The sequence below is a fragment of the Amblyomma mixtum genome, chromosome 2 (genome assembly GCF_055824585.1).
Source record: "Amblyomma mixtum isolate Tamu chromosome 2, ASM5582458v1, whole genome shotgun sequence".
Taxonomy (NCBI): domain Eukaryota; kingdom Metazoa; phylum Arthropoda; class Arachnida; order Ixodida; family Ixodidae; genus Amblyomma; species Amblyomma mixtum.
The window spans coordinates 94,786,360-94,797,652 of NC_143013.1; the positions used below are offsets into that span (position 1 = coordinate 94,786,360).

At 43.8% G+C, this 11,293-nt stretch overlaps 1 protein-coding gene across 2 annotated transcripts; it reads right to left on the reverse strand.

The window, feature by feature from the left end:
* Positions 1-1,973: 1,973 nt before the first annotated feature.
* LOC149360214 (uncharacterized) lies at positions 1,974-9,896 on the reverse strand. 2 transcript variants are annotated; one of them, XM_089569217.1, is made up of 4 exons: positions 9,576-9,896; positions 8,222-8,329; positions 4,886-4,933; positions 1,974-2,618 (listed from the first exon to the last, which is right to left on the reverse strand). In XM_089569217.1, the coding sequence occupies exons 2-4, from the start codon at positions 8,279-8,281 to the stop codon at positions 2,394-2,396; spliced, it is 333 nt and encodes a 110-aa protein (XP_089425343.1). In that variant the 5' UTR covers positions 8,282-8,329; positions 9,576-9,896; the 3' UTR covers positions 1,974-2,393. The 2 variants fall into 2 exon arrangements, with proteins under 2 accessions (XP_089425343.1, XP_089425342.1); XM_089569216.1 differs by lacking the exon at positions 9,576-9,896 and having other exon boundaries at positions 8,222-8,764.
* Between the last annotated feature and the right edge of the window lie 1,397 nt (positions 9,897-11,293).

Genomic DNA, 11,293 nt, shown 5'->3' on the forward strand with positions numbered 1-11,293 from the left:
GTTTTAAATGTTGCAGTTTTAGCCTTCAGCGAATAAAAAACTCTCCGAACGCCAGGAAAAAGATGACAACTTTTTGCCTTTCTTTGTTTGCCGTCGTTTCTTTTTCAGAACTTCTAGGGTAGCCCTCTGAAAGTTTCAAACCATGGCCATAATTTACACGGACATAATTGGGGTCTCCCTTCTGAATATTTCATCGCTGCTGCTTGACAGCCTCACCGCTTCGGCCAGGCAGGGCAGGAGGCGCGCTACATGTTTACTTTTTCGGGACTTCGTTTCGCCTGTTCGCTATACCCCATGCGTTTCATGCGCTTGGGACGCACTGATGGGCTGCATTAATTTTTTTTTGCTTTATACCACGGGCCAATTTCAACGAAATGAATAGCTCATTTCCTGCTACCGTACGACACCGTCATAACAGCTACCAGGAAGTTGTTAAAATTTCAGCGGATGTCATATTTTATTTTTTTTTCGCGGCCCATTTAACAGAAAAATATGCTGACATATCTTGGTTTGCTACTCGATTTCTGTTTTTTTAGCATCCTGTAGTATATACAGTTGCACGATGTACTTCACTCAGTGCAGGGCAAAAAGTTGTCACTTAAGTGTGCCAGAAGATAGCAGGAAGAACGCCTATGCATTTGCAAATAGTTTTTATCAGCGCTCTTTTCTATTCGGTTTATTTTTTTCTTGGAGGACACGTCGTGCGTTGTCTGTAAGTTTATTTTCTTGTTTATTGCTGAATTGCCCCTAATCTTGGCTGCTGTCATCAATATACGCACCAAAATGCGATCTCCGTTTCACATATTGAAAATAAAAACTCTTCTCTGCCAGCGCTACCAAGAAAACGACGTCAATTCAGGGCGAAGCATGTTGTTTTTTTTGGACTCATTAGTGTCGCAGAAAAAAAAAAGGACTGTCTGTTGCAACCACGTCATTCAATGTGATCATCACGACTTCAATGCCATGCCATGCGAGTTGATTTATTTTCAAGCGTCTAAATGCTAGCCTCATCGCCCCAGGCATGACAGGCGGAGTTAGTAAGGTCAAACGAATGCTGTCGCGCGAAATCGTGGATATGCATAGGCCTCCATTCAAATCCCATCACCCATCACCGTTGTGTGCAGCGGCACAGGCTGCCTTGTTGTCCTGCACTGGCAGTGTATTCTGTCAGGAGCGTCGTCACTTAAAACCTGCCAGTGCTTTTTGAGTTTTTTTAGTGTTCTGCATCAAGGGCGCGCTGGTTGTAAAAAAAGGCTGCTAAACAATTCCATCCTTTCAGCGACAGAGAACGGCGGTCGTTGCTAGCGTGCAGGTGGAAATATGACTGCTAGCCTGTGAAATCTAAAGCAGGAGACGGAGAGCATTTCAGCCTATTCAGAAGGGATTGCTTTTCGTATTAATGGTATCTCGCTATGCAACTGCTGATTTTGAGCATAATTACTGCTTTATTTAGTTGTTGCTCTGAGTACGATTATGAAACAAGAAAACTTTGCCAATATGGTTCGTGTATTGAGGGACTCCTGAAGTCTTCAAGCCTCCAAAACCTTGAGAGCTGTATTTCAAGCTTATGTGCGCAAACTTCCATGGATACAGGAACAATAATGGCACTCCTAAAGAAAAGACAAAGAAAACAGGGCTTTACCTTGTTTTCATGGTCGTTTAAGTCAAAGTATGCTTGTACGCTTGTTCTTTGGAATGGAGAGTTATTATCGCATCTATTTAAAAATGGTAAGCATATGCCTGTCTGTCCGGACACCGAATGGAATGCTTTCGGTGAGATGCGTTTTTGCTTTTTGCCCTAGCTCCAAGAGCTCCTCAATTTGCTTGCTAACCTCGGCATTCAGGGTTCCTGTATGTATGGGGTTCCTGTTTTGGAGCAGCTCTTTCAACCGGTTTACATGATGCTTTCTCACCCGAGCCATCTCTGGCCTGTTAGAAAAAAAAGCTTAATAATGGGCGACCCTATTGAAAATATTGAGCGTGAATTCTGCGTGCCTATCTTTGCGTGTTTATTGCCACGCAAAATGCGACGATTGAACGAGGTCGCAGAACGCGAGACATATTTCACATAATTTGCGCAAGCTGAGCAAGCTCGCAAACGCGAGACATCTCTCACGTAAGTGCGCAAGCCACGTAAGGCTCGTACAGCAGGAGACATCCTCGCGTAATATGCGCAAGCCGGGTGAGGCTTCCAGAATGTCCGAGAGCCAAGGGTGAGTCCCAGAATGTTCAAGAGCCGAGTCTGGCTCACAGAGCACTAGACAGTGTCTAATGGAGTTACCATCATGATGCCGATAATACCTTGCATGGCTGCAAGGCTCCTACATCACTGCTCAACACGGTACGCTAATGTACTGCATTAAGGCCTCCTCATCTGTCTGTCACTGCCTCATTCAGCATGCATGTTGTGAGATAACAAGCTTTGCAGAAACGGTGCTTCGTGGGATGGTTCTCATGTGTGTAGCATGCTTGCAAAAGGACATAGATAAGGTCACCTTAACTGGCTTTATTAATGCCACATCCCTCATGATGGGTGCCACACAGTGGCTAAACAATTTCTTCAGTTTCTCCAAGTCCAGCAGGTTGGCGTCTTGATACAGGTTCTCACTATGCAGCACCTGCAAAAAGGTAGGAGTATATGCAAAAAAATTCAGTTAATCTGTTTTCTGGAAATTCCAGAAAAGGGCACAAGTACTTCTTCCATTAATGAACTAATGATGATTTCGAAAAGTTTCAGGTTTGAAATACAGACACTGGAAAACCCGACTCAAGCACGCAGACTGCTCAGCATCAAACCTGCACAAAATCTAATAACCGTGTCACACAGGCATTTTGAAGGCTTTCAAATGGCTATTAACTCAGTGGCACTTGAATACAGCTAAATGGGCATTTCCAATAGCCACTGAGTCCCTAGAACAGTGTGGACATCTATTAAGATTTTGAAGGCTTTTCAGTGGTAGAAATTTGCACTCAGACATGGAGCACTCGCAACTATACACGAAGGAATAAAATCAAAGCAATTTAATCGCTCAAAGAATACTCAACATGAAATGTACAACTTATTTCACTAAAAAAAAAGAAGGCTAGCCACAAAACACTGCAGCAAGCATATTATCACTGTTGCCAATAGCACAAAAACAATGAATACCACCTTTTCAAAACTGTGTGAGCGCTACAACAGCTTCCCAGCAAAATTATCAACTGTGACAGTGGCGCCACAGCAGCTTGGTGCCAGATGATGAAATATCTCTACGGCGATCAAGTATTCTGTGTAGCAGTGGCATAACTCCCGAGTTGAAGTGCAAATCTCGAAGCTCAATCTCCCACCTCAACTGTTATCTTTAAATACATATTTAAATTCATTGGAGCGTGCTGCAGAAGTAGGTGGTCAGATCATTCGAGAGGATACCTGCAAGCTATCTCAGGAGACGAAAGATCTGATGAAGAAACGCCAAAGCATGAGGACGTCTAACTTCAGAGATAGAATAGAACTAGGAGATCTATCGAAGTTATTTATAAGTGCAAGGTAGCCAACATAAGAAAGTTTAACATGGAGAAAACCTAGCATGCTCTAAAGCATGGAGGTAGCCTAAAATCAGTGAAGAGAAAACTAATCACAGGTAAAAACCAGATGTATGCGCTAAAAGACAAAGAGGGAATGTCATAAGCAATATGGATAAGATAGTTAAAGTAGCCGAAAAGTTCTGCACAAATCTCTACAGTAGTGAATGTAATCAGAATGTTACGGAGAGAGGCAGTAGAGCATAGCAATGGGACATCCCGCCAGTAACGAGGGAGGAAGTAAAGAAAGCCTCAGGAGCAATGCAAAGGGGCAAAGCAGCTGGTGAGGATCAGGTAACAGCAGATTTGTTGAAGGACGGAGGAGAGATTGTGCTAGAGAAACTAGCCACCCTGTACACGCTTGCCTCGTGACCACGAGCGTATCAGGAGCTTGGAAGAATGCGAACATTATTTTAATTCATAAGAAAGAAGATGTCAAGGACTTGAAGATTTACAGACCGATCAGCTTACTATCGATTGCCTACAAGGTATTTACTAAGGTAATCACTAATAGAGTCAGGACAACCTTCGAATTCAATCAACCAAACGATCAGGCAGGCTTTCGTAAAGGATACTCAACAAGAGACCACATTCATGCAATCAATCAGGTGATAGAGAAATGGGCAGAATATAACCAACCCCAATTATAGCCTTCATTGACTACCAGACAGCAATTGACTCGGTGGAACCACAGCCGCCATGCAGGCATTGTGGAATCAGGGTGTAGAAGAGTGTTATGTGAAAATATTGGAAGATATTTATAACGATTGCACAGCTACCATAGTTCTCCATAAGGTCAGCAATAAAATTCCTCTATATTCCGAGTTTTCTAACACCACCATCATTTTTTGGCACCGTGACCATATCATACAAGAATGTGAGACCTACTGCATACCTAAAGAAAATATGTGTGTAAGCCAAGCATCAGCCGTTGTATGCAATAAGAAGTCTAAGTGAAAAAGATTCGATGTAAATTAGAGAAAGCCTTGCCATTTTTGTACTTCTGCTTCTATGACTGCTTGCTGGATTTTTTTCTTTAGTTGGAAGCATTCTTCCATCCCTTATCTCTATACACTATTCCTCTGCCAAATGACTGAGTAACCCAAATAGCAATTCCTAAGTAGGGAGGGGGCCTTCCACAGTGACCACACAGGGGCCTTCAAGTTCTTGCAGCAATCAAAACATCCCTTTGTAACACTGGCCTTGAATGCACCACTATACTTTTGTGGCAGGCCAAATACTTATACAATTTATGTTTTAAAACCACACAGAAATCCACAACTGCCATTATGAAAACAACCTAGGAATGTAACCATAAGCGTACCTGGCCAGCATGATCAGCATGGAAAGGCGCCCAGCTTGTGTGCAGCTCCTAAAATGAAAGCAAATTCACATGATTAATTGCAATTTCCACAGAGACATTCTTGAAAAATCATGTTTTTGCACCACTCAGCCTCAAGCCTGCCTTCTTGCTCCTGCAGCAATGAGGCAAATCTGAGCACAGCTTGGGGTGAGCTGGTGGTATCACATTACGCACCTAACACTACATGCATCAATCCATTTGTATGATTGAATTTCAGAATGGCGAAAAAGACACACACACACAGGAAAAAATGGTGGGTGGATGAGATTAAGAAGTTTGTGGGGATACAGTGGCCGCAAGTGGCAAAGGACAGGGTTAATTGGAGAGACATGGGAGAGGCCTTTGCCCTGCAGTGGGTGTAGTCAGGCTGCTGCTGCTGCTGCTGCTGCTGATGATGATGATCACAGCCTGAGCACACCTACAAAGTAAAACTTTGATCTCGACCCAGCAGCACTTTACTGTGTTGAAAGAGAACAGGTACAATTGAATTACTGCATTACCTTGTTATTATAATTAAAAAGTACAGGGCTCTAAGGACTTCCTAATTTACATCGAAACGAATGGGTTACAGTGAACTTTCACGGATTACACTAACAGGCACTGAAAATCCAACACAGCTGCCCAAGAGAATATAGGCAGCCGCGCTAGCCTTCTTTTGCGCTATGCTACCTGATACCAGATTAAAATTCCAGAGCAATTTACTCATACTCTAGCACTGGGATACGTTATGCCCCAGACTGATGCAGCTGTCTTACTAAAGGCAGAGAAGCTTTCAGTGTGGGTCATGTGTGCTGTGGCGTGAACACATGCACAGCATCGCCTGCTACCATTCAAGTCCTCTGTGTACACAAATGCAGGTGCAATAGAAAACCCACATCACAAATTTGGCTAGTCTGGTCGGCCAAGCATGGGCCAGCTGATAGCACGAAGCAGCAGGTGCGACACATACCATCATCATCAGCCTGACTAGGCCCACTGCAGGGCAAAGGACTCACCCATGTCTCCACATTAACCCTGTCCTTTGCTAGGTGTGGCCACCATATCCCCGCAAACTTCTTAATCTCATCCGCCCATCTAACTTTCTGCCGCTCCCTGCTACGCTTGACTTCTCTTGGAATCCACTCCATTACCCTTAAGGACCAGCGGTTATGTTGTCTTCCCATTACAAGCCCCGCACAGGCCCGTTTCTTCCTCTTAATTTCAAGTAGCATGTTATTAACCCGCGTTTGTTCCCTTTTGGTCTCTTAATGTTAGACTTATCATTTTTCTTTCCATAGCTCACTTTGCTGTCCTTATCGTTTGGCACGTGTTTTTTTCTTTGTAATAAGGCATAAAGTATTATACACGGATTACCACATGGCATCCTCCTATGACCGCTAAATAATTTATAATCAAATTTCTTTCTCCTGCTGTATTTGTTTCGGTTTCAACAGCTGAATGATGGCTGTGACGTCAAAGCGAGGTTATTGGTCACGTGAGGCATGAAAAACTGCAATACAATTGGTACTTCTGGCTCTTAAGGAATGCTGGCGTCAGCGCTGTAGCAAATTAAAATGACGAAGCAGCGATTATAAGTGCAGTTTTCCCACGCCTCACATGACCTATAACCTCTCTTTGATGTCATAGCCATAGTCAAATTGTTCACCGAAACAGGATGGCAGAAAAAGTTGATTATAAATTATTTAGCGGTCTCACGCGAATACCAGATGGTGATTCATGCATAGTAGTGTCTTCCGCACCATTATAGAGAAGAAAACATGCCACCAAGATTAGGTGTCTATACTCTTTTAAGCTGAACTCTCTTCATTAGCCTCCAAGTTTCTGTCCCAAAAGTGAGAAACATGCAGGCTAAAGAAAAGATTTCAGCTTAAGTACCAAAGTGGCTCTAATTACACGATGAAGCGGAAAAACTCTTGACACTTGAACAGAGAACAAATAGGAATTCCAACAAAATTTTAGATTCTTGTAAGGCTATCAAGCATTTCTGAATATTGTAAACTGCACTTTCACACATACAGTACGCATGTATGCCAAGCTCACATTCAGTAGCTCTGTTTACCGGCTGTAATTATCACGGTCTGAGCTCAGTTACAGATTTAAAACCAGCCAAAAGATGCAACACAGGAAAAGAGAAGAAAACAGGTTGGACTATCAATTGAATTTTTTGTGAAGGAAAAGAAGGCTCGCATGAAGATGCGCCACACATGACCCACACCAGCGAAAGGCAGGACAACAAATAACTGTCACTGATATACAAGCACGTCATCTAAAAGAGAAAATTCTTTCCGTTGAAGATTGACTAATGGCTTCGCTACTCATACAACCGTTGCCTTGGAGATATGCATCAAATACCTTACAGATTTGTTTACCACTTCTATACACCACTGAAGTGTCACAGAAATCAGGCGTACACACTGATGGGTCATCTTATGATTTACACTCACGACATTGGCACTGTAGTGCCAGATTAGAAGCTGCCTTCCCCCTAACAAGTTAGTGCTCACTCAGGAACACATTAAAGACACCTGCACATATCCCTGAAGTAGTTTCTTGCACAAGCTAGCGGAATGTGATAAACCACTTCCTGCAAGTCCTGAACCTAGTTTTATGGGATACCATACTGCTATCCCGGTTTTAACAGCAGCGCAAAGGCCATCAACACAATGATTGGCGCAAAAATTACATTTAAAAATTTTCCCGCCACTCGATTTGAACTCATGAAGTCTACACAAAGGACTCCATGATAACCGTTCTGAGGTGAATGGCAGTTCAGCCTAGCCTCTGGAATCTGTGCCAAAAAAAACCGGAGTCAGCGCATCGCAATTTATTTCCGAAATCAGCCGGTGCTGATGAAAATTGTATGTTTTGCTTTCTCTGGCTTATAAAGCTCCACTTTCAGAAAAAGTGTCGTCTTTGTGGTTAGGATGCAGAACTTCATCATCACAGGTCAACTTCAGCTTGCCATCAGTGTCCCTTTAATGCCTCAAAGTTGAACAATAGCTCCATTCATAGAGCAGGGCTGTGCATAAATTTCGACCACATGCACTGACATTGCATAACACACGAGCAAATATGCATTTCGCCTTGTCGAAACGAAGCCACCACAATTCAATCCCGCGTCTTTGGGCTCAGCACCCGAACACCAATGCAGTAGGCCACAGCAGCAGGTGAAAAACAAAAGAGAGCCCTTAATAGGCAACCTAACTTGCGAAAATCAACATAACGAGGGGTCACACAAGTAGCAGTGGACTAGGAAAATAAAAGCTACTTGTGTCGGAAGATGTCTTCAGTGCTTACCTCAAAAGCCTGCTTGCTTGCTGGGCATCCTAGCACCAAGTGAAAGGCTGGCACAGCCATACTGGAGAGCTTGGAAGAGGCATTGCTGGTAAAGCTATGTGGAGATTGCTGCAAGGTAAAAAGACACATTTAACAGCAGCACAGTGCAAAAAATGGACTAGAATCAAGCATGTAAGGCAAAGTGCAAGGCACAAAAAGGAGCCGGTCGCAGAATGGAACACAACTGTTTAACCACATTTCGAAGTGGGCCAGGCAACAAGAAATTCATAACCACGGCAGTCATTCACAAGCTAGCCTCAGACGAGACATCACTTGCATATCGATATCCAGCATCGTTTCTACAATACATGCCACCATTCAAAAGAACAGACCACAGCAGAACGATATTTTCAGTAGAAGGCTGGTTTGCTTCAAATTCTGCATGCGTCCCTCAATTTGAAATCTGGCATGATTAGCACTGATTTCACATTCTCACAGGTATGATGAATTAATAGTGCCAATTGCAGAAAAACCACACTTTTTCCTTTAACATCAAATAAGGTATTGGAGAGGTACCTCAGCATATGTAAGTCAAAGTCAGACTTATTTGCGCCATTGGTTATAATCATGAAACAATCAAGTTTATTCTTCGTACCTATTAAAGGCTCAATTACCCTTAAATTTCACTGCAACTTCGGGATTTAGGGCAAATGGAGCTAGGGCACCTGTGTGCATTTTGCAGTTGTTTGTACCATTTCAGCTCCGAGCCAAAGTATGAAAAAGCGAATGCCAAAATAGAAGCGGAAAACTTCAGAGCAATTTGTTTTTATCTCACCGTTCTGCTATTCAAGGCTCGACTATAAGTACGAACGCAGCTGGATCATATGCAGCTTCGTACCTTAAATACACAATTTATAAAAGTACAAGTGAAATACAAGTGAAAGAGGAGGAAGCTCAATCCTAACGCATACAGCTGAATCGCAGTCTACGTAGTTAAACTGCTCGAGCGCTGTTACTTCAATTACAGCGTAACATGCGGCGAGAATGTAAAGCCCGGGCCGAAGAACTATTGGTGGGCACATATTCCATTCTCGGCGAGAGATGAATGGCAGTACGGAGGCAGTACGGCGCCGATATCGTGCACCCCGCGATCGGATCAGCTGTGCATATTTGCATGGCATACTGACCATGACCGTGTGACCACTGACACTACACGCGCATTCATGCCCGTGTGCCGCCAGCAAACAACCTTTCAGCGCTGCGTGCTGCCGCGATAGGCACTGCGTCTTCGCGTCTCTGTACTAGCTGTGTTGACGTGGCCAGTTGTGCGCAAAGGTTTTGAAATAATGAACAGGTTCGAAGAAAATTAACTTACCCCCAAGATGCGAGATGTCACCCGGGTGGTGGTCTCCCACCAGCTGCTGCGCCATGGAGGAAATGAGCCCCACCGTCAGCATAGCGTTTCCAGTGAAGGCGCGCAAAGGACGACGCGCTATCCGTCGAGCCCGCTGAGCCCGCTATAAACACAGGTTTACTCAGCACCTTACCACGTTTTCGTACATCGCACCAGCGAATTTCACTGCTGTCGGCACATCACATATCGGAAGAGTGACAAATGCTCATTCCAGCGATGGTTCATGCCCTCGGCACCACAAAGGACCACGACAAACGTAGTAACGCTGACCGCCATGCTGTCCCTCCCCAGACAGGGTTGCCAGGTCCTAAATTTTAAAAGTAGCCACAAAAAGCTGAAAAGTAGCCAAAAAAGTAGCCAACCAGCTGCCGAAGTGTCAAAAGTAGCCAAAAGTAGCGCCAAGGTTGCAGAAAAGCGTCACCAGAAGCATAAAGGGCGCAAGAAATATATTATTCTTGTAGGACGCAGGGTAATTTGTGAATGCGAATAACTCTGAATTACAAACGCATCGCAAATCAAATGAAAGGAAATACATGAACACCATGGGCCAGAAGCACGGAAACGAAGGGAAAGAGAGTGCGGTAAAAGTAATCAGAACAGTTTTTCTTGTTTTCAGAGGAGAAATAATTGGTGTTCGTAAGCCACAGCCATGACAATTTTAATTCCCAGATATATATATATATATATTGTCACCGACAAACGCTGCAGGAAGCGTGAAGCACCGCCGTTTTCTAGGATGAGGCTCGCCGAACCGCCAAGCTCATTCAAGACAAAGAAAACGCTCGGCCACGCGCTGGGAAACAAGGTTCGGCTGCCAGGTGGCGCCGGCAGAGTGTCAGCAGTGTGGCAATATATAGATATGGCATGCCTGGCAATGTTTTTTGCATGAAATTTCTTCACTGCTCCATAAACAAGGGTTTGATTTGATGCGCCTATTTCTTTTTCCGTTTCCCCCCTGTGATCTTTTTTCAGCTTTATATTGAAAATAGACTGATCGCAACATGCAGTTAATATGTTCTAAAGGCATAGAAAGCATAGCCTTGGTCCAATTTTTTCAGGTCACATGGCTTCCTTTTCAGCCGTATACTGGGGAACTCATGGCTCTCAGGATATCGCTGTACGATACGAAGAGCCTTCGTCATCGCGTTTCAAAGCCTCTTGCTCTTCCCCGTTCCCCAGTAATCGGCTAAAAGGAAACCGTATTTGCCCTGAAAAATTTTAACCAAGGCTGTAATCCTCAGCATCATCATGTTTGGCCGATCAACGTGCTTTGAACCAGTATCCAACTGAGTAAACAAGGTATATCAGCTAAGTAGCAATTCACATCCATATTTAGCTGAAGCGCATTGAGTGCATGATTGGGGACATTTCTTATTGCTGGTTCTAAGGAAACCTACATACCAGCATTGCATAGTGGAGGCGGAATCTCGCTTGGGAGAACACAGGAGCGAGAAGTATTTTAAGTCTAGGACATGATTACAGGCAAAATTTGAACAAAAAGACAGGCACCGCACAATAATGGTGTTCGCGTATGGCATTCTGACGCACTCAAGCAAAGATGTATGGATCATTGGCAGAAAAAGAGGTCCATTACAGCCCTAACTTCGATTTCAAAAGTAGCCAAGTAGCCAAGTTCAAATTTTTGTCGCCAAGCGGTCCTAAAAGTAGCCAATTTGGCG